A 26,993-nucleotide genomic window follows, 5' to 3' on the forward strand; every position below is an offset into this window, starting at 1 on the left:
AAAAACGATACAATCACAATCCCCGTAAACTGTTGGAAGATCATGTTTCAAATAAAGATTTATTCCTTTACAGTGATGGTATAAAACGTATTTCTTCTGAACGACTTCTTTAGGGAGTCTGGAGATAACGCACGCAAGGTACGTTTTGTACAGATTGCACGTCATTGCAAAAGATACCAAACGTCTGATCATGATTGTTTCCAAACTAGGTAGCACTGAGGTCGTTTCCAGTACAAGGTCGAAGATCAACAGAAAGTGACGGATGTGAGACATGATACTTCTAAAAATGTGCTAGTGGTTGTAAAGGTAGCTATATAGTAGCATGCACTACTGTCATTGGATCCAGAACGTCATCAAGATTACGAAATGAAAGTTCAGTTTTCACTCAGAATCAAACGATATAAATATACAATTCAGTATCTTTACACATCCACTTACTTGAAGCAACTGAACTTCATCATGAACTTGCATCAGCCAGTTCTGTTGGTTACCAGTATCCAATAATGTTGGAATTGTTGGTAACTCAAGACCTGATGCAGCTGTAGCACACCTGAAGCACACTACAAATCTGAGAATTTGTGAATTTAACTAAACATCTCATTCAAATGCCAGAAGCTATACGGAAATCTATTTGGGGACAAGCCTGGTGTAGGAAGCAGAAGTATTCATCATTCATCACGCCTAGCAGGGTGGTCTACATTTAGTCCCCAATCAAAATGAGTCATAGAATAATATAGAATTATGAAATGGTCTCAGACTAGTGTTACATGTGACATTCTTCTTCTTAAACTGTCCAGACAACAATCTTTCATGAAGTATCTATTTATTGACTATCAATGAATGACATTCGTTGTCAGATATGGTTGAAATATTGCGGTTTTAACTCACTCATACAGAAACCATTTAAATATCCTCTCCATCAACCACAGCTCATCAGCGTGAGTGAGTTAGGTTTTGTGAGCTTTTAGCAACATTCCAGAATATGTCATAGCTGGGGACACCAGAAATGGGCTTTACATACTGTGCCCATGTGGGGAATGAAACCCGTTAGAGCATTTGGTGGTCGTACAGACTCGATTCATGCATATGATCACATTCCTACACAGAAGACACTAAGGGGAGGTATGTTTGTATTGTTTTATTATTCAGGCACAATAGTGCCCTGTCTCTGAAAACAGACCTGATAATGTTCATGTCTATACTAAAGCTGTTGTGCAGATGAACCAGGAGCTGGAAGACATCCATGACATAAATGAAGACAGGACAGGTGTCTCACTTATTCAAATCTTACCCAACTTAACATTACAGAAAGAATAAAAGCTATAAGTAAAAAATATGAGATTCATATTTGATAAACAAATTTCTTTTCCTGGTTACCAATGTGGTGATGCAAATGAAAGTTACAAAACCAGCTGATGTAAACAGAGTTTATAAAAGCTTAGTCCATAATACATCATCAAATTGTCATCCCACGTTCAAAACATTCTTTAATAGAGTACTGGACAGTTGATGTACACAGTTGAAGATGACTAACAGGAAAGATCAATGTGAATATTATGTCGTGAAACTTGTGAACAAAACCAGTTGGCAATATGATTTCCTTTGTGTTAGACTACGAGATAACGACTGGCTGTGTGCTTGATTCATGTGTGGATGCAGGGCTTGATTTAATAGATGTTGCCCTACTTGCAGCAGGTGCAACGTAAAGAAAAGGACAGAGCTCCAGATAATTTCTTAAGCAATTAGGTATTTACTCCCTGGTCTGTTTATGTATGAGTACTTGTATTTTTTTTAGGAGTAACTAGCATATTGAATACTCCAACTAGTTTAAAGAATTACTTTTACATGGAGTTTCTTATCCCTATTGGGTAATTAACCTTACTTTAAATATATAAATATACATGCTTTTCAATGTACAAAGGGTGGTTATTAATTGTTGCATTGCCAAATAGTTTTCTATACTGAACATGGAAGTCATGTGACTATTAGAGTAAACTCTGGACAGTGGCTACGACTGTAACAGTAAATATGTAATTCATACAGGCATCGCGTACCATTTGCTAATGCTATTGTTGAGTTTGGGCGCCACTACAAATCATACCCAAGCCAATTTAGTTAACTGAGCATTGTTATGCTTTTTCAGTATTCCCAGATTTGTAATTAATTGAGTAAGTATGCTTTTCATTGAGTAAAATACGCAAATACACACCTTATGTGGAGCTCTGTAAAGATCGACCTAGTTGCACCAGCCAAATTCCCATTGCAACATAGTGTGTCAAAGCGTCAGAGGATTCAGTGCACATGAGCATATATCCGTGATGTAGTACCCATTAAGTCATGTCAACACAGAGATATAGCTGATCCATGTTCATAAGAGCTGTCATAGCTGCAATGTTTCGGTGCCATAGCTATTCAAAATTTAGAAGAACAATAAGCTCACATATTTATGCCTATAATGTTATACTTATTGTTGCTTTATTTCTCAAAATTTGACTGACACCTGGTGCAAGTTAGACTCAGAACTAGGCCGCACTTTGGAATACTGGATTGCACCAGTGCAAGTAACAAGCACCAAATCAAGCCCTGGGATGTGAAGCTAATAATTAAAATGTAATGGCTTTAAAATATTCTACATGGTTTGCTGCTAAAGAAAATGTGTTGGTGATAATGGATGACTGTAAGTGAAGGAAAATAACTGAATTGAAGTGATGTCTGACACAGCTGGCTCATCAGGAAAACTGAATGACTTAGTTCATGGCAACTCCCGATTCCAACAACAGTTCTCTGCACATACCACCATAGGTAATAATCAGCTCTGAATGACATCAACATCTCATTAAAACATTTACCTTGCTTGCACAATAGGGTGCAAATGTCAACAATAACATATATAGACAACTGGATAAAATCTCTTGCAACACTGTGTACAGGCAAATCATCTCTAACAAACATAGCAGTGTAAAAGTGGGGTTACAGGCAAACATACAAAATATTCCATGTATGAAAGTTTAAGTTCTTTGGCAGACTGGAGGTACATGTGCTACCTCAAGTAGCTTTACACACCAAGTCAACGAAGGTGAGAAACAGTGACAAAAGGTCGGATGTAATCTGTGGCTGGGCAAATGGTCTCAATCTTGACAGTGCTTGGAACCTATCTTGGGACAGTTGAGGAGATCTCATCTTTGATTGTTGACAGAAACCCTTCTTTCACACCTGACAAGATCTCATTTTTGATTATTGGCAAGATCTCATCTTTGACACCTGACAGCATTCTATTGTTGATAGTTGTTGGGATTCCTTCTGATAAGCTGAAAGTGATTGCAATACTCTACCCCTGAAAGAATGAGTAACTACTGGTGTCCAGCAGTGATAGCATGTCCTCCACACAGTACAAAGCTGGAATAGCAACTAAACAAGACATGACTGGTCTGATTCCACCAGTATCAGCTACATATCACCATTATAACATATTGGAGACAAGGTAATAAATACTGCTCTTAGTATATTCAAACACAAAACTAACTTTGATCATGTTTCCTGTATCCTAATGTAATGTGTATAAAAATTTAGTTGTATATCACTTTCAAAGGTAAAGAACTCTGAAGGTGTAACGTTCACAATGACCTCAATAAATACCAAATTAACGTGAAGGGTGCTTGTGCTAGACAGTAAAAAGGTCATCCCACCAGTAACACTATACACCCCATGCCAACATAACTACAAGAAGTTCTTAGCTATCAATAAATTCATGTGATGACAGTTAATTCTGTGTTTGAGTATACACGGGAGAAAAAAGGTTAGGTTTCTACTATTCCAGACTAAATTTTGTGCTTTGAATACATAAATTATTAACTTATCAATACGATAAATTCTGGGTACAGCTCAGTTTTAAGAATATTATGTGGTGGTGCACTCTCAAACAAGTAAATAGTCACGTCAAATAGTATGTCAGTACAAACCATGTATTTTTTTTAAAAAATGAGAAATCTGATAAAATTTAAAAAAAAGCGAGTCAGAGCTGTCACTACAATGACAATAATACCACAACATCACAGAAGAGAAGAAGAGAACTGTTCTTCACTGTTTGTACCCATTCAGAAACCAGTCTGACTACCAAACACAACCTCCACAACTGAACACAACATCACAGAAGAGAAGAAGAGAACTGTTCTTCACTGTTTGTACCCATTCAGAAACCAGTCTGACTACCAAACACAACCTCCACAACTGAACACAACATCACAGAAGAGAAGAAGAGAACTGTTCTTCACTGTCTGAACCCATTCAGAAACCAGTCTGACTACCAAACACAACCTCCACAACTGAACACAGTATCATTTCATTTATCAAAAGGACAGAGTCTGATCAATTCTTACCGGATTCAATCAGACATCCTCAATATTGATTAAAGCACTTGAATGAAAGAGTATGTGCCATCTGTGGACAGAACTTGCATGTATATGACTTTTTGAACATTATAAATAATATACTGAATCGTTCATAATTTCAATAACCATTTCTTAACAATGTAATTCCATAAACAAGTGAAACCAACAAGACTTAATAATAAAATACTCAAATTTCAACATATACTTAATCCTTGGTCATTCCTCACAAGGAACATGATATTGTCCTTCTTGTTCATAACTGACTAGATCACACACAGTAAACAAGAATAAATAATCAGAACAGTTTCACTATGCAATTATATAGACAGTGTGCTCATATGTTTGTAAAATGACTAACATTTTGGTGTGGTATGACCTTAAAATGACCTCCTACTTGTCCCGCTATCCATAGCCTTGATCAACATTGCACTTGGTAGCTTTGTCCATCAAATGTTCACTGTTTACCAGAATGAGAGACACGCACTGTTGGATATCCTTCACATAATGTTCTGTTTTCCTGATCAGAATCTCCAAAGACAGAGCTTTGACATCATTGGCTTGTCGTGTCTGTCTGTCATCAAATGTGAAGGCTTGTTTCATAACTTCTGCTTGCCTGGAATGAGATCCGTGATTTGATTGGTTATCTGCTGAACTTAAATACGTTGACAGCCTCTCTTTGATTTCAGAATGGAAATGCCTGAAAAAGAACAAAGGAACGAGATTATTGTAAGACGAAACAAGAATTAGTTTCCACAATATGCTTGAAACAACCTACTGAAGACACGTTTCAAACAAATTCAAAGAGATGGGTTCATATAAGTAGTGAAATCTCTTTCAAACACACTGGCCAATACTATGCCATAAGAAGTTATTCATGCTATTTGCTTGTCTCTTCATTCTCTTACACTATGGAGTGGCCTAGTGGTTAAACCATTTGATCATAATGCCAAAAATCTGGGTTCAATTTCCCACATGGACATAACTGACAAAAACACAGACCTTGTATTAGGTCTATAAGTTATCTGAATCTGAACATAAAGCACAATACACAACCTACTTGAGCTTCTTAACTGTATCTTTGACTTCAACACATTTGTGTCTGATATCCATGGTAACATGCTGCACACGGCCTCGCTCTTCCATAAGGCAGCTCTCCGTGACAGACCTCAACTGCTGCTCCTGCTGCACCTGGGCCTTCAGCTTCTCCACACTTGCATACACCTGCAACAATTGTACATGCAAGGGAGTCTAAGTACATCGTCAGTGTAGCGAGTACATCGTCAGTGTAGCGAGTACATCGTCAGTGTAGCAAGTACATCGTCAGTGTAGCAAGTACATGGTGAGTGGAGCAAGTACATCGTCAGTGTAGCAAGTACATCATCAGTGTAGCAAGTACATCGTAAGTCTAGTAAGTACATCACTGGATGTACAAGTACATAAGAAGTGGGTGGGTGGTGGGTATACCAGTTGATCATGAGAGTAAAGGCACATGTGGAATGGGTGGATGGTGGGTGTACCACTTGATGGTGAGTGTACAGATACATGTGGACTGGGTGTTCCAGGTGACGGTGAGTGTACCAGTACATGTGGACTGGGTGTTCCAGGTGACGGTGAGTGTACCAGTACATGTGGACTGGGTGTTCCAGGTGACGGTGAGTGTACCAGTACATGTGGAGTTTGTGGGTGGTGCGTGTACCTGGTGATGGTGAGTGTACAGGTACATGCGGAGCAGGTGGGTGGTGGGTGTATCACTTGATGTTGAGTGTAGAGGTACATGGAGAGCGGGTGGGTGGTGGGTGTACCTGTTGATAGTGAGTGTACAAGTACATGTGGGGTGAATGGTTGGTTTGTGTACCTGGTGATGGTGAGTGCACAGGTACATGTGGAGAGGGTGGGTAGTGGGTGTTCAAGGTGATGGTGAGCGTACAGGTACATGTGGAGTGGGTGGGTGTACCACACGATGGTGAGTGTACAGGTACAAGTGTAGTTGTACCAGGTGATGGTGAGTGTACCACATGATGGTGAATGTACAGGTACATGAGGGGTTGCACCTGGTGATGGTGAGTGTACCAGTACATGTGGAGTCGGTGGGTGTACCACACGATGGTGAGTGTACAGGTACAAGTGTAGTTGTACCAGGTGATGGTGAGTGTACCACATGATGGTGAGTGTACAGGTACATGAGGGGTTGCACCTGGTGATGGTGAGTGTACCAGTACATGTGGAGTCGGTGGGTGTACCACACGATGGTGAGTGTACAGGTACAAGTGTAGTTGTACCAGGTGATGGTGAGTGTACCACACGATGGTGAGTGTACAGGTACATGAGGGGTTGCACCTGGTGATGGTGAGTGTACAGGTACATGATGTGTTGCACCTGGTGATGGTGAGTGTACAGGTACAAGTGTAGTTGTACCAGGTGATGGTGAGTGTACCACGTGATGGTGAGTGTACAGGTACATGATGTGTTGTACCACACGATGGTGAGTGTACAGGTACAAGTGTAGTTGTACCAGGTGATGGTGAGTGTACCACGTGATGGTGAGTGTACAGGTACATGATGTGTTGTACCAGGTGATGGTGAGTGTACCACATGATGGTGAGTGTACAGGTACATGAGGGGTTGCACCTGGTGATGGTGAGTGTACAGGTACATGTGGAGTCGGTGGGTGTACCACACGATGGTGAGTGTACAGGTACAAGTGTAGTTGTACCAGGTGATGGTGAGTGTACCACGTGATGGTGAGTGTACAGGTACATGATGTGTTGTACCAGGTGATGGTGAGTGTACAGGTAGGGTGGGTGTACCTGGTTCAGCTGGATGGCCATCTCCTGCATCTCCCCCTCCAGACGGTCAGCATAACACTGCTCCAAGTGGGAGGAAGCCAGTGGGGCACGACTGTGCCACCGAGCTATTGCATTTGTCATCTTCTTTCGGGGACCAAACAACCTGGATCATGAAGAAAGCTAACCTTCAAATTGATCATACTTTTACTTCTGTCCTAAAGGCAGTACTTACAATTATGACAAATTCATTCAACAACCCATGGTTCAGTAGGTTTTGTTCTTACGTTCCTACAGAAATTAACAAGGTGAGGTCACACATATTAACACACATACTAACACACATACTACTGTAAATTTTGTCACCTTGCCATTAGGATAAGAGGAAGACAATATCAGCCATGTCACCTCACCTTGGTCCTTATTCTCGAAAAGTTCGTAGCCGTAAAATTTCCTAACTTCGATCGTGGCCAGTGTGTTGAGAATGGGCTTAAGAAGTTCGTAGGGCTAAAAACGTTTGGAGAATAGCTAGACTGATTCCTATAATTGCCTATAGAGTCCAGCATATGTGTAAGCAGTTTGGGGCCAAATCTATCCCAATATTGACAGTTGGGTTAGAGCGAGTGAGTGAATGAGTGAGTGAGTGAATGAGTGAGTGAGTGAATTTTACTCCACTTTTAGCAACATTCCAGCAATATCACAACGAGGGACAATGAAATGGGCTTCACACATTGTACCTATGTGGGGAATCGGACCCAGGTCTTCAGTGCAGTTGTGTTAGAATAACAAAGACAAACTGATAATTCATGAAAAAGTTAGTGTTGGGAATCAGCCTCTAGAACTATGATTGATTATGTTTAATGTTGATCAGTTATCGATAAATAACAGACTAAAAGTATGGATGTATGAACACAAGGTTAGCTGGAGAAAACTGCTACAAGATTGGTTGTAATAAAGATCTGTCTGCCAATTTTTCTGAGAAATGGATTAAAAACAAAGATTAAAAACTTTGACAAAAGGATTTGGAAAATCAAGGAGCTTTTGGCAGCAAATATGAGGTTAGATCACACTTTTCACAGCTAAAAGATGCGTACATTAATTATTTTGTGAGTGTGAAACTTGAGAAAGTTGTCCAGATCTGTGTCTTCAATGCATATAACAGAATAGAACATCTATGACTCTTAGAGTAGATGTGACAAATATCAAAATAGCCATCCATTTCCAATCTTGTTCATGGATTGACGAGAATTGACCCCTTCAAAAATTCAAATCTTTTTCTCAAAGCAAGCATGTGTGGGAAAGCAGGAATTTTGTTTTGATCAGGTGTTATATTTCTCAGGAGTTTTCATTGTTTTAAAACCCACCCTTTCATAACACATTATAATTAAGAAAACCTTACTCAATGCTTGCATATCTAAAGATGAAATCAAACATGGGTCTAAATGATATAAACATCCACGCTAAAACTGTTAATGCAAGCCACTACCTGCACAAAAAGAAAATGAGCCCACTTAAAGTTATTTACAAATCTTCATGTACACCAATCGTTCATTATTCTTGAAGACAGCGTACAGTGTTAGTGATTAGAAATATTTTAAATCGATAATAGAAGTTTGATTGTCAAACAATCAATAAACCAATTATTTGATCCATTGGTGCACCAATGGAAAGCACTACTCACTTTATGCCTATTTCTTTAAGATCATAATCAGTGAGAGAGAGGAACACAGGCAGATCAACATCCTGCTCTTCAAATGTTGCCATGTATTTTTGTAGCCCCAGCTGCTGCAGCAAGGTGTGTAGATCCTGGGGATCTCCTGGGAGTATGCATGCAGTGTCGGCCAGTGACCGCCGCAGCCCTGACGGTGTGTCCCGTGGCTGCAGGGGGGGCAAATAGTCATAGGGAACACTGCTGCCACTGTCATCATGTCTAAGTGGAAGTGGTGGGGGATCTTTTGTAAAGTCAGAATCTTGCACAATTGCAGAATCTTTGTCACTGTTATAGTCCCTCATGATGGAAGGAGAGGTCATTGGTGAGTAACTGGAGTCAGAGTCAGACTCCTTTCCAATCTGTGATATGGTTCGAGATGTGAAACTGGGACTAGATATGTCACTCGTGTTGGAGATCTGGAGATTTTCCATTTGAGATTCGATGTGTGGTGATTGTTGCAGATTTTGTTCATGTCTGTCATAATCAGACATGTGAGACCGGGCTTTCTTTCCTGGGGTCTGATCACGTGATTTTGACTTTCTGTCATGTGACTCTATTGCTTTGTCATGAGCCACAGACTTCCTTTCATGTGGAACACTATCCTGTGCCTCCGATGCCCTAATGAGTGAAACACTCTTCAAGTCTTCAGTCATAGTGTCATGTGACTCTGACGGCCTGTCATGTGACCCAGACATGACAAGTTCGTCACTGTCACTACTGCTCTCTCGGTGGAGTCCGAGGGCGGCCACCAGTCCACCACTAGAGCTGGAGCTGCTCTTGATGGTTATTGCACCAGTTTTGGAGAAGGCATTGCTGTCATCATCATAATCGCAAGACTCTGCAACACACAAAATAGACCAGCATTTCAAACTCTCACTACCTAATGCATGCAACAACCAGTTTATTAACTGAATTTCTTTAAACTTAAACATAAGATGTGTACAAAGAGCCAAGGATAAATCTAGACCTGCTCAGAGGAAATACTGGCATCAAGACTTCAACAAATGACTCATTATTAGTGGTTAAAGGGAGATTACTCTCCCTCACTAAAGACTCCGCTCCATGCCCCTAACACTACACTCTGAGCCCCACACACTACGTGCCATGTCACACAGACTACAATCCATGCCCCACACACTACGCTCCATACCCCACACACTACGTGCCATGTCACACACACTACGTGCCATGTCACACAGACTACACTCAATGCCCCACACACTACACTCCATGCCCCACACACTACTCTCCATGCCCCACATGCTGTACTCCATGCCCCACACACTACGCTCCATGCCCCACACACTACACTCCATGCCCCACATGCAACGCTCCATGCCCCACACACTACGCTCCATGCCCCACACACTACGTGCCATGTCACATAGACTACAATCCATGCCCCACACACTACGCTCCATGCCCGAAACACTACGCTCCATGCGCCACACACTACGTGTCATGTCACACAGACTACACTCCATGCCCCACACACTACGCTCCATGCCCGAAACACTACGCTCCATGCCCCATACACTATGCTCCATGTCCCACATGCTGCACTCCATGCCCCACATGCAACATTTCATGCCCCACATGCAACACTCCATGCCCCACTCACTACTCTCCATGCCCCACACTATGCTCCATGCCCCACACACTACACTCCATGTCCCACGTGCTGCACTCCATGCCCCACACACTACGCTCCGTGCCCAACACACTGCTTTCCATGCCCCACACACTACACTCCATGCACCACATGCTATATTCCATACCCCCACACTACGCTCCATGCACTCCACACTACGCTCCATGCCCCACGTGCTGCACTCCATGCCCCCCACACTACACTCTATGCCCCATATGGTGCATTCCATGCCTCGCAGACTATGCTCCATGCCCCACACAGTACTCTCCATGCCCCACACACAGCACTCCATGCCCCAAACACACTGATGCACATCAATGACTCCTCTAAGCACATTAGCCTTACCTCGCCCCCCCGAGCTGTCGAGTGTGTAGTCTTCTGGGTTGATAGGAGAGGTGACATCCCTGTAGGAGAGTTTGGTCTCCTCTGCCTGCGGTCCTTCTGCCTGTGGGAATGTCATGTAGCCTTTTGGGACACAGGAATCTGTCACAGCAGAGTGAGTAGGGGTGTGGGTAAGAGCTACATCAGAGCAGCTTACAAGAAGAGATGAGCAATAATTGTGTATCTAATTACTAACACATCATTATTAATAGGGTAATTTTTGCTGAATTACCTAAATACTTGATTGGAAGGAAATGATTATTTTCAAAAGTGTAATCACATATAAACTTTGTGAAAGTTTGGGTGAAATGTACATGAATCAAGACAGTTAACACTGTGACACTTTGACACAGCACAGGTTACACTGGATGATGAATCAGTCATGGAAGATGAAACGACAGCTGACAATCCATGCAATTCTCACAGCCCATAATTGACACTTCATGGGAGAAAAACTGAGATCAAAGTCCATGTGCTTGGCAAGGACTCATATCATCATATGTTAATATGATATCATATGATACCAAATGATATCGCTGATCTCAGTCACCGGGTTAGCTGTACATTTTACCTTCACCACACTGTCTATGATAATATACAAACTAATATGAAATAAAATAATATAAACTAAAGGACAGTGAAACAGGATTATACAAAGAATGTTATCCATTTGTCTTCTGATATCAAACATATGAGTTTGTGCTGACATGCTTCAGTAGAAAAGACATTTATGACAGATTGTCTACACATGGCACCAGAACCCACAGGTACACTTACTGGGGTGGCCTCTGTCAATCAGTCTGGCTATCGCCTTTGGCCCATCTGTGATGTTTGGGTCTGCAAGAAGTAACACATACCTCGGTCATTCTTAACAACATAAATAAAGTGACTGGACACATAACAGTGTGACATGAGTAGGTACACAGATGGAAAGGTGTAATTGGCATCCAAGTGGTAATTAAAGATGTCTGACTAACATTTGTATCAAGAAAAGATTTTTTTCAACAGGTTGTTAATTCGTTATTCATTCAGTCAGTAGTAACTTCGATCAGTCTTGAGATGTTATCAAAGGCAGACTCTAAAATCTAAAGGCAGAACTTCAGCAAATATTTAGTGTTGTCTATCAAGAGAATCTATCTACAGAGAATGGAAGACAAGAACATGGTGTCACCTCTTAGTTTGTTCTTGGAGTTTCTGAGTGAAGGGTGGTGTCTAGGTCGCTGATAGGCTTCGTCTGAGGAGCTCAAGTCTCCATCTAGATCTGACAAATCATCTCACTCAATGCACCATACAGTAATAGAAAGTCAACAAAACTCAAATCTGACTCCAAGCATACATTAGAAATAGAAACAGAAAAACAAAAATATAGCAAAGAAACTGAGAAAATAATTACTTCAGATATTACAAACAATTTGCGTGCAAGCAAAAGACTAAAGTTCAGAACAACTTAAAGCAGTAACCAGTGTAGCACATACCAGTATCTTACTTTTCACTGATTGAACTTTGAAAGTCAACATTGGGATATACTTCTCCTGCATCACTTAGTCTAAGTGATACAACTGCCAAACTTCAAAGGATATATTTTAGGTCCCTCTTAAATTTATTGTTCCACAAACAGATACACTGTGCAACAATCAGCAAAGAAAGTCATCAAATGGAATGCTGAATGCTGAATGGGTTAGATGACTCATTATAAGTGCTGGCGATGAAGTGCCTAACTCTGAGAGAAAGGGGTGATTCTGGAATCTGTTCTGAACTAAGTAGGATCTTGTCCTAACCCCTCTGTTAAACACACCTGATGAACGCGTCAAGCACCTAGAGCCCCTGAAGTTCAAACACTGCTTATGCTGCCATGACAACAATACAACATAATAATCTGACCAGTCAGCTCACCAGGCTCTGAACGTAGAGTTGATATAGGCATGACATGGTTCTCAATCAGACTGACTATCTTCATGTGGCCGTTGATGAGAGCTAAGGATCTTGCCATGTCACCATTAAATGCACGTGCATTCACATCAACACCCTGTAGAGAAAGCCAGACACTGAATATGACAAATGATGACAGCGACAGTCCACATAAGATAGGAATTTACGTACAAGTCATGCTCTTGGGAACAGTCAGTGAGTATGGTCTTACACCGTTTTTAGCAATATTTCCAGCAATATCACTGCAGGAGACACTAGAAATGAGCTTCAAACATTGCACCCATGTGGGAATTGAATCCAGGTCTTTGGTATGATGAGCGAATGTTCTGTGTGTTCTTGGTAAGAATGGGAGGTAGCTTCACTGCTCAAGTGGCTTGTCAAGAGATGACTGACTTCTGCTCTAAATACAAACTACATATTTCAACAAAAGCATGGGTTCAGAACATCTACCACTGCAAGTAGCATCATAATGTAAGAACGTCTCTTCAAACAGGTTAACTTCCCCACACAGGTCCAGTGTGAAGCCCATTTCTGGTCTGACATGCTGTGATATTGCTAGAATGCTGCTAAAAGCGACATAAAACTATACTCGCTCGTTCACTCACTCACTCACTCACTCACTCCTCAAACAGTTTAGTTTCTTATGGCTTTTATGCAAATTTAACTCAGTAACACCCTCTGCAAACATACTTGAAGATGTCATGTCATTTAACCACACATCCTTGTATAATGTCTGGATCAGTTGTTATAAAGCATAAATATGATAACTAATTACACTTCTGTTGTTTCGATTAAACCCAAACCTTTGTGGACTGTGTGTTAGCTCTGATCTTCAGGAAACACAATGTACACATAACTGTCTGTTGAAACAACTGTACATTGATTCACAATATGATGGAAATTCTGTACAATAACTGACCCGTGAAGGTCCCACGGTAGAATAGGCCTTCAGCAACACATGCTTGAAATAAAAGGCGACTATGCTTGTCGTAAGAGGTGACAAACAGGATCAGGTGGTCAGGCTCGTTGACTTGGTTGACACATCAACGGTTCCTAATTGCACAGATAGATGCTCATGTTGTTGGTCACTGAATTGTCTGGTCCAGGCTTGATTATTTACAGACCGCTGCCATATATCTGGAATATTGCTGAGTGCGGCGTAAAACTAAACTCACTCACTCACTGTACAATAACTCACATTATGTTGAATATCCTGTACAACAACCAAATTGGACATAACATTGTACAATGATTAACAGTATGTATGAAAAACTGCACAATGACTCATATTATGTTGACTGTTTAACACAATGATTCAACAGGAAGTACATGTGTACAAAGACTCACATTATGCAGAAAATACTGTACAATGATCTCATGACCCTCTGCTGCAGCCTCCAGGAATGGTGTCTTACCAGAGCTAGGTTCTCTGAAAACATAGACCACTCTATGTAAGTGACATCATTGGAGACAAAGCCCATGTGTCTCGTACATTTCTACTCAACTGACGCATAAAACAAACAACATGAGATAACACAGAAAATGAGGAATATATTTAATATACCTTCCTCTCATTTTCAATCTGATGGCAGCAAACTTTTAGGTTAAGAAAGCTGTGGTTATTTCATTCTCAAATTAATATTGCAGTGTTTTTCATCAGACAGAAATGTAATATTTGCGTGAGATGGCTTACTGTCTTTTATCTTAGCTCACACATAAATATAGCTTTCAGATTGGTTGAGTAATTTTCTGTTACTTTCAATGTACCCCGCTTACAAGCGTGGTACATAGCAATACACCCCGTTGCCGATGGCAACTCATTTGGTACTTCATGGTAGTTACTACTTTATCTCGAGTGTTTTGCGAATGGAAATTGATGGAAGGGAGATAACTCAACATCTGTTTTTCTTGTATCATACACAAAATGTAGTGATGGCTATCAAAACATCTGACTTTCCAATAAACATATTTTGACAAAACCTTCAAATATGAATATCAAGAAGGGGAATTATATGGCGTCAACTTTACTAAAAGAGGACCTATGGGGGAAAAAAGCAGCAAGATGCAAGATTTGAATTGTTTGAATCACACAGGTCGGCTGAAGTGTACGAGGGGATACCCATGCTTCAAACAGTTAACATTGAGGAGTTCGGGAAGATAAATACGTTGTTCACTGGTCCCTCGGGGACCATGGGTTGAGGTACCCTTCACGTTTGTTTATGTTCCCCTCATCCTTCGGGCATACATGGCAATTTTACAGAGTGAAGTGAACCAATCAGATATGAACAATCTTAAATAAGGTAGGATAAAGTGTTTTGTAAAATCCCCAATCATGATGGACATTGCCAATCATAGATAAACATGTTTCTCATTCACTATCATTGCTTATTCCAAAGAGATTACGAAGGATGATACTTACACAGCACTCATGTTGGCCCCCTGTTCCAGGAGAAACAGGACAAAGTTCTGATGGCCGGCATATGTAGCATGGAACAAAGCTGTCCATCCCTTCTTGTCCCACTCTTCCAGCTCTGCTCCATTCTGTTGGCAACATCACATTCTTATATATAAAGGCGTACCCCTGCAGAGAGTTCACTGAGAGTCCTGGCAAAAGTTGGTATCTATCCTTAAGACAGTCATGCCAAAACAAGTTCATACTCTGAAGAGTGACTTCTGCCACCAAAGGATATGTACAGTGCAAAGAGTCTTTCCTATAGACAGTTTGTATCCAGCAGACAGTTCTGTACATACGCTGTGGAGATTCCTGCACCAAATGCAACATGTAGGGAAGTTGGTACATACCCAGAAGAGAGTTTTGCCAACAAAAGCTACATACCCTGCAGAGAGTCCTGCCCACAGTCTCATTTCCACAGCTGGCAGCCAGCATCAACGGTGTCTGTCCCTTGTGATTCTTGACATTCACATCACATCCTGAGTCTATCAGCAAGTTGACGATGTTGTCGTGGCCGATGTAGCAAGCATACATCAGTGGAGTCCAGCTCCCTCTGTTTTTCTTGTCTATCTCCACATCACCCCTAAAAGTACACAGAAAGAAAGTGGCCATGTCATACAACCATCTAAATTTCATACATAAAAACATACTTATTCAAAATCTAAAATTTGAGAGGCGCAGAGGCTGCTCCTGATCTTCCTCTTCTATTCTTCAAATGTAAAAAGCAAAGCAGTCCATGCAGGTTCATGATGTTCTCTTGATGTTGAATGTTCTTTCCCCTTGATGTTAAAGGCTATTTAAGTCAGTATGTTTGCCACAGGTTACAGCACGTCAACATCACTGTTGGACAAGAAAGAAAATAACAAGGCAAAGGTGTCATATGATCAACTTATGAGCAAGCTGCGTGCTTCTCAGGAGCTGCTGTCCTGGAATGGCAGTAGAGGAGCGTGTTGAGGCAAGACATTCGAGATAGGCCAGAAGCTTTCTTCTCAGTTCGTTTTCACTCTCCTTTTGATCCGAGAGAGTGTACACTCTGAGAGATAGGATAAGTTTAAAAATTAGAAAAACTTGTAGAGGTTTCCAATTCTTTGAAGTGAATCGTCCTTGGAGTTCATATATGCATTTTCTGCTGCCGGAAAATGTCACATGATAGTTGTATCAATGTTTTAATGAAATATTGTACAATAAACAAAAAGCCTTTTTTGGTCATTATACGGCCCCTCACCACGTGGAGTCGCCTCTCTGCTGCGCATTCACAGGCAACCAGGTACGCATCCAAGCCTGTTTCATCATTCCTTCTGCTGAATAAAGCAGTTAACAGAATTGTGGGGAGGCGGGTGGCACTACCCAAAGGATGATTCTCTTCAAAGAATTGGAAACCTCCACAGGTTTGTCTAATTCTTTTTCATAGAGATGTGGTACATTTATGCATAAACTCAGACACCCTAAGACAGGACGCTAGGGGGGATTGAATTCTAGCACAGTACATAATAACAGTGATTGTAATTATGAAAATTAGCTCATGCAGTAACACTCACCTGCGACATGACCCAAAGCTTCCACGAGAGGCATTATGGGAGGGAACTGACAGAGAGCAATGTACTGAGAGCCGACCTCAGGAGTAATGCAAAAGAGTATGCACAAAATGAATCAAATAGATAGCACTGTAAGAGGGAAACATTAACAACATAAATAACTCTGACCAGGTTATCAAAAGTCGCAGGAAACAGTCTCAGAGGATATATCAAATATACACAATGATTTACAGCATCAAATATCCAGATAACCAAGACTCACTTGGTCAGAGTGGCAGGACACTGTCCACTGGAGAGAACAGATCAGGCAAAATGCACTCGATCATGAGTATGTGTATCGAGCTGATAGTGCCTGATAAAAGTGCTAGGCCTGCTCCAAATAGGGGTGGAGCAAATCTCTTCAATGAGCAGTGCTGATGCAAATGCTTCTGATGCTGCTACTGCCCTGACCGAGTAAGCCTTCAACTCCTCAAGAGGAGGCTTGAACTTAGCCTGATATACCGAAATTAGCCAGCAGGATGAGGTCTGTTTAGATGCTAGCCTTCAAACCAGCGTTCAGTCTACCGTAACAGCAAAACAGATGGGTACCCATGAGGATCCCTTGTGTTCATTTGATATAGACCTTCAGGGTCTTGTGGACATCCAACGGGTGAGTGCTCGTTGAAGAGGTCCCCGATGTAGAAGGCTGGGTAAGAGTAGGAAGTTTGACAGGAGCTGTCACATCGAAAGTATGATCTGGGAGGCGAATACTGACACGGTCTGGATAGAACACAGTCAGCACCCGGTCTGCCGATATAGTATGTAAGTCGCCAACCCTTCGCCCAGATGTTACCACCACCAGAAATACGGCCTTTCATGTTAACAGCTGAAATGGAAATAGCTGATAGACGTGAGAAAGTAGGACCCGACAGCCAGTCAAGCACAACTGACAAATCCCAAGGTGGACTGGTACGCCTCATGAAAGCAGGTCGATCCCGATCCATGTCAGCCAAAAAGCACTGCACAAGAGGGTGCTGCTCCAGAAGAACACCTTCAATAGGGGTGTAAAAGGTGGAAATAGCGGTGCAGTAGCAACGAATGGTTGAAGCCGCCAAACCTTCTTCCAAACGAGCTTGCAGGAACTTCTGAAAGCTGCAGAAAAGGGATCTATCTGAACACCAGCACGTATAGCAGAACCACCTATCCTCATACTGAATGTTGTCAAATTCCGCCACGAAGCCAGAATTGTGTCTGTAACTGCCACAGGAATTCACGTGCTTCGAGGCTAGACCTCACAGAGGCCAAGCCACCCAATGAATCCTTGGACTGGTGTGTGGCATGCCGTTCTCAGTGGGAATGTCCAGTCGCGAAGGTAACAGAACAGGAGGCTGATGCACAAACCTGAGAATTATCAGAAACCAGCTCTGTGATGGCCAAAGCTGTGTCAGAAGCACAAGCAGCTGAGGCTGCTGGGTGGACAGCTGTGAGAGGACCAAGGGAATCAGGGAAAGTGGTGGAAATGCCGAAAAAGCCTGAAAGCCAATGTGCAAGCATAAGCTAACAGCACAACACAGCAGCACATATCCAGCAAATACAAAACATTGAAAATTACATGGACACCCGCGATATGAAATAATTCCTGCCCTGCCTGGGAAAGCAGCATGTCACAGACAATACAACTCAACAGCAAGGTTTGACAAAACATTCTGTTCCTAAACGAACGACCATACCGTAGAGGAAGACGCAGACATTAAATTCTCAAAAACTTCCAGCACAACAAGTCCGTACAGCACGAGTGACAGCTGAAGGAATGATGATACAGGCTTGGATGCTTACCCGGTTGCCTGTGCATGGGCGGCTTTTTATTAAAACATTGATACAACTGTCACGTGACATTTTCCAGCAGCAGAAAATGAATATATGTACCCCAAGGACGATCTCTATGAAAAAGAATATGTCTTTACTCATTTTGATTCATACTAATTGCTAATCTCTTCATTCCTGCAAAATGTAATTGTATTTTACTGTGTTGTGTTAATCTCAAAATCTGTTGGTTGAATTAAAAAAAGCTGCTTCAATTCCAAGCATGACATATTATGTCACTATGCTAAGCCTCTATAAGGATGGTAATAACACAAAAACACAAAATGCATACAGAAATATGTGAAAAGAGACATACTTAAACTAATGGCACAAATTATTGTATATCTTTGAATTGCAGTGATTAACATGTTACACATACATAACATTGTGGAAAACATTGAGCTTCATCAGAAGAGTATACTGCCAACAGTTATTCCAGTCACAATATAAAACTGAAGTGTGCTCCTCACTACATATTAGGTCATCTCTTGTTTTCCTAGAATAACCACATCTGAACTTTTTGTTTTGTTAGTAAGAGCGTTTGAAATCAATCGAAAATTATCGTTCAAGATTAGGTTCACAGTGTAAATGTTTCCCCAAGCTAGATTAAAACTGCAATTTTCAGAATTGCAAAATCCTGGCTGACAGAAGAAGTGGGGCTGAATTACCTATTCATAGTTACTGGCATTAAATTGACTTCACATGCGCTTCAGTTATTGTTACGTACTTTCATTAAATGATCACCTACAATGTAATTATCCATCACTGATGGTATATATATGTATTAGAGAAAACACTTCTTCTTGATTTTAGTAGGCCATGTAAAACCATCGGTGTCAGGAAATTCCTCCCCCTCTGGTTTTACATTGTCTACCAAACCCTTGGAGATGTGTTTTCTCCTATATATGTTGTGTGAGCACATTACATGTAGTGAAACCCTGAAGCATGGACATGGTGTTAACAACATAATTTCATAATCAGGGAAAACGGGGATTTGAAACCAGAATCAATGTATATCACATGCCCAATGGACGCAGCTTCACATAGCCAATCACAACACTTTTGTGTCGGATCCCTAATGCTTGTACTGGTATTTTGACATACCTGATGATGAGAGACCTGACATAGTCATAGTGCCCAATGCTGCAGGCTGTGTGGATGTCATGTGGCACTGGTGTGAACACCTCCTTTTCCACCACTCCCCAGCCCTTCCAGAATGACAAACTCTTGTCCAGCAGCTCACTCTCTGATGCCTCATCAGATGCTTCGTATGCTTCGTACGCCTCTGCGGATGTCATGTCTTATGTGTCTGCAACCATAGTTGTAAAGAACTCAGCATACCTCATATACATTATGTTCATGTACAGGGATTTGCCCTGGCTCCTGAATTGGAGGGTCCCTACAACTCATACCCTTAATTTTTAGGCATCCTGGACTAGACAGTTTGCAGACACTTAAAATATTATTATTAATATGATGTTATAATATTGTTGCAGTTCAGGTACTGTTATTGTATTGTGTATTATGATCATAACTGTAATTAAACTGAAAATAATATCACAACCCTGCTAGTAGCAGAATCAGTGGTAACTTATTGTTACTTGATCAACTTTTAAAAAAATAAGTATTTAACTTTTTCTGCGTCCCTGTGGACACGCTAATCTATTTCATTGGTCCGTAGTCAGTTTTTTGTGTACAGAACACAGGAATCTATTTATAACTTCTGCAGTTATTTTGAACAAAATATACTAGCATTACAGAGTACAATTCGAGTACAATTATTACTATAAGTAATAACAAGTCAGGATAAGTATATTCAAGAGACAAAATTCAAATACAGCATGCAAGTACGTGTTTCTTCCCTGTTTAACACTGAAAACACATCAGGTAGGGGGGAGGGACATTGGGAGGGTACTTTAGAGAAAAATGTAATTTCTGAAAAACATTTATATTCAATACTTCAAGAGACAAAATTCAAATACAGCATGCACGCACGTGTTTCTTCCATGTTTAACACTGAAAACACATCAGGGAGGGGAGGGACATTGGGAGGGTACTTTAGACAAAAATGTAATTTCTGAAAAACAATTATATTCAATACTTATCCTGACTCATGTTTATTATGATTATCTCCTCCCTCTGAGCGAGGATAGTGAAAGACTTCTAACAGAAGCGAACGTAAATACGCTCATCCATCGGAAGCGTCCTTTTTCCAGCCAATGCAGTCACATGACCAGCCATGCTTGCCAATTTCTGACACAAAAGCCTGACACAAAATTTACTGTGAATTCAGCGTGTCTGAGAGGCGCGGTTGGGAGCGCTTGATGCCAAGAGTCAGGATGAGTGTGAAATATCAATTTTATTCCGAAAATGACATATTTTAACTTAAAAAATGCCTCATGCTTATTATGCTTATAGAAACTGACAGAAAAACGGTGGATCATGCCACACTGGATTCTGTTGACTGCCATATAAGTACGTCCAGACCTTCCCACCTTCCTGAACAATAACAACAATAGTTCCATCCTGCTGTGACAATATTCATCTGTGAGATGGGGGGGAACTAGACTTCTCTTGAAACATTCGTTGACTTGAACATGATGATATATATAATGTATATATATCATCTAGCATCCTGCTAGTGTCTAGTGCAACTATGTCAAGATTTCAATCAAGACGAGTCGTGCCCTCCACATGTACAAGAATCTCATTACATTAGTAAGGTAACAACATCAGGTACTATTGTCAGCTTGATCCCCGTTTTAATGGTGATAACAGAACTGAGTGCTGCCAAGTATGTTCAGACTTCAGAACCTTTCAGTCCTCTGGTATGTGTCTTAGATGACAAATGGTAGGACAATCTACTGATAGTGCTGACCATTGAATAGGAAACGCAGATATTTCCTGGAGCCCACATGAATGGCAATGTGAAGGTAGGCATCTTGTAGATCGATGCTGGCCAGATAAACCACTTGACAGATGAGACGTTGCAGTTGTGGTAGATGGATCAAACCGTTCTGGCTTCAATAGATAATCCTTGTTGAACTCCTTCATGTTGTATATAAGTCAAAACTTTTCCTTCCAGGTCTTCCTGGGTACCAAAAAGATAGAATAAAAAAAAGATAGATAGAATCCTGGTGCTAGTCAATCCAGATGTAATTCGTCGACTGCGCCTTTCTCTAATAGAGATGATACGACGCCGACTAACTTGTCCCATTGATCAGGAAGAGTACTGGGCCTCTTGTGAGTCTCTTGTAGTGTTGCCTGTAGTGGGATCTTGTAGCCATCTCGCTGGATGCTCATGGCGTAATCATCACTGACAGGTCCTCATTTCTTCCAGTAGCATTGTAGACGTCTACCCACTTGTGAAGGTTGTACAGAACGGCTGGGGTGGAAGACTCCAGTGGTTCTGAACCTGATCTCCAGCTCTTTCCTCCTTCAGCACCCCTGGCAGAATATCCTGTTCCATGGGAGAGCTTGTTTCCTCCTGTAGAGCAACGAAAAGAGCCCTTGCTACCCCAAGCATTGTACTTGTCTCTCGTTCTTTGGACACCAGAGAACTTCAACTTGTTAGTGTATTGCTGTGAAGTCTGCTTGAGGACAGAAGTCAGAGTGTTGATCGACCTTATCATCATTCCTTCCCTAGAGTCATGAGAGACGGAATTAGTGACGTCCTCGATATAAAGATTTATTAAAGTTGTCGCCCGAAGATGACTCTGATGATAAACCTTGCCAGTATAGTAGATTCAATCCCACAGATGTAGAGGCTAACTGCACCGAAATGATATTGTTCTTCTTCATTCTGGGTTCAGTTGATGGCCCTGGAAGTGGAACTGGCATGCCCAAAGAAGGTATGCCGAGTGGTTGTATCTAGTCAAAGAAATGTCAAAGAGTTGCCGTCCTTGTTATTCATCTTATAGGTGTGAGCTTTATTGGAGTCCTCCAGTGGAGAGACTAGGTCCAATCCATTTGTGATGCATGGCATGATCTCTGAGTCTGAGAAGAAAGCTTTTTCCAGATGCAGATCAACAACGTCAATCTCTGTCCTTCCGCGAGTGCATTCACAAGTGGGGAAAGATGCCCATGCAGCGAGTGTCACCGTAGTACTTCTGTCCATGTGTATCCAGGGAAAGACTATCATTCCATGAATGCCTTTGCTCACGCCTGCGTAAATCCATATCAGATGAATGATGACAGCATTTTTGACTGGCAGGGGATAGAGGATGCTTGCGGCTGTAGTGAGATCAATGAGTGCAAGTACTCAGTCAGTCGAAGGAAGGAGCATAGTCTATGCTGCGACGTGAAGATACAGCTGATGGCAATGATTTCCGCAAACAGGAGTGTGCATATGATACCTCCTCTTCCTCCAATGGACCTAAGACTAAGTCTACGTTAAAGAAAATGTGTCCAAAACTCATGAAAATTTGTAAACTTCACTAATAATTTTACATAATGACAACAAAAGCTGAATACAACCCAACTTAGACTATAGGACCAAAATATAAGCAACCTCTTATTGCCGTATCAGGACCAAAAGTGCCTCCAACCATCCTCATCAGGCGTTGAAGGAGAGAGTGACAAGCATGGTTGGTCATGTGACAGTAATGGAGAGAAAGGAAGGCTTCCAGTGGGTGGGTGTATCATACATCCGCTTTAATCTGAAGGGAACTTCAAGGGATTTCAAGAGTTCCACTAACGTCGCATAGAGGGTGGAGATAAGCATGAGTCAGGATGAGGAAAAGTAGTCTATTGATAGTACTAAGTGGTGGGTTCTGTCAGTTGCTGTGCCTCTACACTTGATACTAGAATGATCTTTGTGGCAAACCTGAGATTGTGTCCGATTTAGAAAAATAGGTATCAGTTGATACTTGTCCAACTTCCTGGGGCTTTTGAAATGTGCGAGTGACTTAAAATTTAGTCCACTATTAGCAATATTCCAACAATATCATGGCAGGGCAGATCCGAAATTGTACCCATGTGGGGAATGACTGAGTCTACGGAGTGACAAGTGAACACTTTTACTACTAATTTACAGTACACTACCGCCTGTGTGAATTTAGAGCTTGAGGTGGTCCCTGAGTATGTGCATGATGAGGATTCAATTCAAGGATAAGGTGGTTCAGATTGGAATGCACAGAAATTTTCAAACTAGATACTGGCATGCAATATGAGAGACTGATCATGTAACCATACTGATCACATAGCTACAATAAGTCTGTGTGGGGCAAGGCTTGAGACATTTCCTCTTACTTAGTGAAATGGACAGGTACAGACTCTGTGTCAGGCATAGAGAAGCAAATCAAGAGTGCTTAATGATACGGCAGTCATAAGTGGAAGTGAAAATCATATAATCCCTGAGAATACTCTCTTGAAAGTGACCATGGCCTTACATAGGAAAGAAGTGATAACACATATTCCTAAAGCGTTTAAAGGTGCACACTTTCACCTGAACACCGTGATTTGAAATACACAGGATTCATACATATTTTCTTCTTGACAGCACCTTTAAATTACATATTTGGAAAATATGCAGGGGTGCTACAAACACGGTAGAAACTGCAATCATCCACAAGTTTCAGCAAATTACGAATCTGGAATGGTACATATGACAACTAATGTACAGGACCATATCTATCGCCACAGACTGGTACAGATCACTATACACTATAACAGCCAGGCACAGATGAGTGGCTAGAAGCTTTAGGAGGGGTGTGGAAATATCAAAATTTGTTACTTTTCCAGGGCAAGCATACTTGTCCAGACTGATTGATTCAAACAACTATAAAATACTATGAATGAAGATTTTATGGATATCAACTTCTTTATGAGAGAACACAACGTTTCGGAGTTAATGCTTACTCCTCCATCTGATGAAGGAGTAAGCATTAACTCCGAAACGTTGTGTTCTCTCATAAAGAAGTTGATATCCATAAAATCTTCATTCTCATGTATTTACACTTCTAAATGACATTCAAAGACTTATAAAATACTATCTTATGTAATAAATGATATGTTCCCCTACAACCATGTTTGGTATTGTTTTGTTTAGGTTTTTTTGTTTCTTCCTTTGTTGTTGTTTCTTATTTAAATACTGTAAGTTAACAATTCACTGATCTAGGTCCATTGTATCCAGTGACTGACAGTCTCTGGCTTATGGTGAAATTATTTTACTGCAGAATTCCCACACTGAAAGTGTTGATCAAATAAACATTGTCAGGTCAAGTCATTATCAGATATTATGGTTTATACATGATAACACTACTCCTTTGCAACTGATTTTCAGCAGCTCAAGCCTGTCCTACCGCTACAAGGCAACAAACTGGATGAGATGGTCTGACACGCTGACTTGATTGATGTATGTCATCATATCAAACTTGTATAGATCATTGGCCATGATGTCTGTCACTTGATTATCTGGTTAATAAGAAGTGTAGTAGTGCATAGTGTGCTTTCCCAACAACTAATAAGACCAGTTATCGCCTTTTCTGAATTTTTCATGTTATTCAGCAAATATGATTATGACATAAATTTGGTCATAAAACTATGTTTCAAACCCGACATATTGAAGAAATTTCATAATTGGAATGTTTTGAAAAATAGAAATTTGAATGAACAAAACTCGCCCTCATTCTGAATAATGACAGATGCTGATATAAGCTATAGGAAATATGGCGATGTCGCAGTGTGGTTGAACTTGTCAAAGTTGTCTTTTCAGGGAGTAGTCTGCAGTTTTGGTTATGTTTGTTTCCTCTTGGGCAAAAAGAAATAGAGACGAAGGTGAAAACTCACAGTAAATTTAGTAAAGTCCATATTAAAATGGAGATGGAAACCTAGGTCAATTCAAAGGCTACTCATTGGGTGTTGGCATTGTGGATATGTTTAGACAAAATAAAATCTGCACTTTTTATGGTTAACTTGTAATGTCATCAATTCACAACATAGCCAGGATGATTTTCATTCAATTCTCATCATTTATAAAGTTTCATGTTAACACACTAACGATCATGTAACATCCCCCTGACATATTTGGGTCTAGTCTTCCGAGAGGATTCATATTTGTGATACCCACAATGTAAAACACTTGATTTTAATATCGCTTTTGTTATGTGTCAATGTTTTGAATACTATGGGAGTACACGTCAAGCTGTCTGCACAAGCGCTACAGCCAGGTGTTGGCCATAACTGGCATGTGGTGATAACTGGTATGTGGAGATAACTGGTCGCTTGCCAGTAGAGCACTCACAAACGTAACTAAAAGCCCCCAAAAATTTACCTTTGCTAATCTGCAGAAGAAAGAATATAGGGCAATGAAACAAGGTTTTCCCGTTGGTCCCCACTCCATTAAATGCCATACATATCTTACTGACAGCAGTCAGGTGTGTATCATACTGAATGGTTTCTTGTCAGTCATCAACTGACAAACTTTTGGACATAACATGATATTGGCCTGTGTTTTCAACATAACATGATATTGGCATGTTTGACATGTTTCTTATTCAGTGGTATGAAATAACAATTGTTGAAATGTATTAAAGCAGGTGCTCGGAGATTAACCGTATGCCCATCGTACCATGAAATTATTCGATTATACATTAATTTTGAAACTGCCAATGCCATCGTTCATAAATCTGCGATTGTAACACTAATCATTGTCCAGCAACGATGTCCCTGGGATGGCAGCGCTATTAACCAGTGATTACCTTAATTTCCCAAATGCCACAAACGAAAATCCGTAGTTAATGCCACATGCGAAAAGCTACGAAGAATGGAACCACTAATGACAACATTGTATCGGGCACCTATCAGCCATATTTACAACAAGTTGAATCTCGCGATAGATTCCGAGTATGTATCGCAGAAACGATTTGAGTGCAACTATTTCTACATGTTGCCAAAAACGCGATATCTTGATAAGATCATTGCTTACATATATTTACTTTCGGTACAAAGTATAGAAAATATGTAACACTGAAAATATGTAATACATTTAAAGCAAAAAACATATTTTCGTACCATTATTTGTATTCTACAAAGACTATATATGTTAATTGTTGTTTAGAAAATAGTATTTTTATTTCACGGTAACTACCGAAGCTTGTCGTGTTTTCCCGAGTCTGTGACAAGCATCATGGCTGAAAAATATTTTGTGATCGCTCAAACTTAGCGAGGACAGAAAGCTAGCTTTACGAAAGTAATAATTTATTTGTTTGTACAAGACGGACTCTACTCTTAGGATGAGGATGACCAAAATCAAAGGTAAATTACACTCTGTTTGGCCTTGAGATGTGTTGGCTCATGTGATTGCCGGCGTTCCAAGATAG

The 26,993-nt window shown here is 40.8% G+C and overlaps 2 protein-coding genes across 2 annotated transcripts in view; one reads left to right on the top strand and one right to left on the bottom strand.

Moving 5' to 3' along the window:
- Nucleotides 1–1,129: 1,129 nt before the first annotated feature.
- Nucleotides 1,130–26,448, bottom strand: LOC137286859 (ankyrin repeat and SAM domain-containing protein 3-like). Its single transcript, XM_067818875.1, has 13 exons — nucleotides 26,373–26,448; nucleotides 19,777–19,981; nucleotides 15,680–15,878; nucleotides 15,263–15,384; nucleotides 14,191–14,272; nucleotides 12,808–12,940; nucleotides 12,086–12,175; nucleotides 11,692–11,751; nucleotides 10,879–11,016; nucleotides 8,853–9,720; nucleotides 7,196–7,337; nucleotides 5,446–5,609; nucleotides 1,130–5,085 (listed from the first exon to the last, which is right to left on the bottom strand). Exons 2-13 carry the CDS (start codon nucleotides 19,968–19,970, stop codon nucleotides 4,791–4,793), a joined length of 2,487 nt encoding a protein of 828 aa, XP_067674976.1. The 5' UTR covers nucleotides 19,971–19,981; nucleotides 26,373–26,448; the 3' UTR covers nucleotides 1,130–4,790.
- Nucleotides 26,449–26,773: 325 nt separating this feature from the next.
- Nucleotides 26,774–26,993, top strand: part of LOC137290678 (dynein axonemal assembly factor 8-like) — a 63,266-nt gene continuing 63,046 nt past the window's right edge. The window contains exon 1 of the mRNA XM_067821796.1: nucleotides 26,774–26,928. Within this exon, the coding sequence (XP_067677897.1) occupies nucleotides 26,907–26,928 (22 nt within the window). The 5' untranslated portion in view covers nucleotides 26,774–26,906. The remainder of the gene's footprint in view (nucleotides 26,929–26,993) is intronic.

This window comes from Haliotis asinina, chromosome 1 (assembly GCF_037392515.1).
Source record: "Haliotis asinina isolate JCU_RB_2024 chromosome 1, JCU_Hal_asi_v2, whole genome shotgun sequence".
Lineage (NCBI taxonomy): Eukaryota > Metazoa > Mollusca > Gastropoda > Lepetellida > Haliotidae > Haliotis > Haliotis asinina.